The sequence below is a fragment of the Talaromyces marneffei genome, chromosome 7 (genome assembly GCF_009556855.1).
Source record: "Talaromyces marneffei chromosome 7, complete sequence".
Lineage (NCBI taxonomy): Eukaryota > Fungi > Ascomycota > Eurotiomycetes > Eurotiales > Trichocomaceae > Talaromyces > Talaromyces marneffei.
The window spans coordinates 1,339,344-1,341,417 of NC_072354.1; the positions used below are offsets into that span (position 1 = coordinate 1,339,344).

At 38.4% G+C, this 2,074-nt stretch overlaps 1 protein-coding gene across 1 annotated transcript; it reads right to left on the minus strand.

The window, feature by feature from the left end:
- On the minus strand, positions 1–1,330 carry EYB26_009135 (uncharacterized protein; the record flags this gene model as incomplete). The annotated part of the gene is made up of 2 exons (XM_054268386.1): positions 1–468; positions 866–1,330. The coding sequence occupies 2 exons, from the start codon at positions 1,328–1,330 to the stop codon at positions 1–3; spliced, it is 933 nt and encodes a 310-aa protein (XP_054124361.1).
- Positions 1,331–2,074: the final 744 nt, after the last annotated feature.

Sequence of the window (2,074 nt, forward strand, 5' to 3'; positions counted from 1 at the left end):
CTATTCCAAGTCCTCCCACTCATCCTCTAGATATGCCCGGAACGAGAGCACGCCTTTACGCCGGCAACGTGAGCGTACGTCACCCTGGGGCCGGCCCTCCGGATACTCATTTCCACCCTCTAGACGGATGATTTCTTGTATATGAAATGGGATCCTCTCAACCCAAGCCTGGATATGATGCTGGGGTAGCCTTTCCCATGCTTTTTCCCATGCTTCAACTGCTGTCTTCCTGTCACCAGGGGCTCCTTGGAGAGTTGTACGTTTCTTGAGCCAAAACCACGTCGGCTCAATAGCATTCAAATCAGGGGAATTACCAGGCCAAAGTAGGCGCTGCACGTCATGGAACGAATATATCTCTTTTTGGTGAAAATGAGCATGCGCAGGTGCGTTATCCTCCATTACAATTGTGCCTGGCCTGGAACGCTTACATTCCTGTGCAAAAGGAAGCAGCTTTGGCACAAGAATTTCCTATATAGATATTAGCTTAAGAATCATATTTATATGAAGATTACTAGACCTTGTGATAACGATACCAATCAATGCCATCTGTGCCTTTTCGTACGAGCTTTCCATTCTTCGTAGTGAACTTGAACTTTGGCTTTCTACCGCGACGAGGACGTAATTGAAGCCTTGAAAAAGTATTATTTAACTCCCATTATTCTCGAGCTGCTTGCTCACGGTGTCGATTTATAATTTGCAACTCTTTCTCAGCTTTTTTCTTAGCTGCCGTATTCTCTTTTTGATATATATGATAGGGACCTTTAGCATCATATGAAAAGCAACCCCAAAACATGAATTCACACGCTTTCTTGAAGCGACGGCGGATAACAGTAGAATTGTAGCATTCAAAAGACCTGCGCCATACACGATTAGAGCCTCTCCGGTGGCCTAGGACAACAGAGGTCTCATCCGTCCATATAATATTCTTAAAGTCTTCAAGAGTCCAGTGTTGATGCTCAAGAGCAAATGCGAGCCTTGCCTGCTTCATTTTATCTGTCAGACCAGGTTTCACAGTTGGCTTGCATTTATTAAAAGAATTCAATTTCAAAAGACGCAGAACAGATGATTCAGAAATACCGGCTTCATAAGCGAGATATTCAGCAGACTTCTCACGACCAGCCCTATCCTTAGTAATACTTGCAATAATTGAGGCCTCAATAGCTTCAGTAACCACTTTTGGGCGGCCACTACGCGTATTATTAGCGACGTGCTCATGCTCAATACGAGGATTGACTGTAGGATCATATCCATGCTCTTTGGCGCGTTGTACGATTTGGTAAACGCTCACCCGGGGTATATTGAGCAATATAGCGACGTCTTGAGGCTTCATTTTTGCAATCATCACCAAGGCCACGATCTGGGCGCGGGTTTCCACTGAATATTCCTCTCTTGCCATCCTGATTAAAAGAAATGTACGAATCGGTGGGGGATACAATGTAGAGAGTACTGGGTACGATCGATTCCTAAATATTCAATGTTGTTAGCAAACGGGCAAAGAAGCGGTGTAAGGAAAGAGATATTCACTATACTCTGTAGAGATAGCGCTATAATATAATATCAATTTGGTGGGAATAGCTTCAATTCAGCAAAAGCAAAGAATTGTTGAGAGGGCGGGACAAGCTGAAATTGGGGTACTCGAGCTGCCTAGTAAATACTAGGGTAATATGCGTACCCAGTTTTACACGCTAGACCTGCAGCTAGCAAGTTAGTGTGATTTAGCGTATTATTATCACATTTGACTCCCACCTCCGTACTTGATAAATTATATCAATAAAAATAATAATATAATATAAATTATATTTTAATATTTATAAAATTAAATCTAACTTTAGTTCATATATTATTAATAATTTATAAAAACTAGGCTTTATTTAATTAAAATCTCTTTATTAAACTTATAAAAATATATAATTAATATTTATAGGAATTAAATAATAAAAATATAATTAATAATATAATATTTTATCTAATATAAATTATTAATAAAATAATAAATTAAATAATTCTTATAAAGTAAATTATTATTTATTTATAAGATATATTTTAAAAATAACAAAGCTTAAATATTATATTT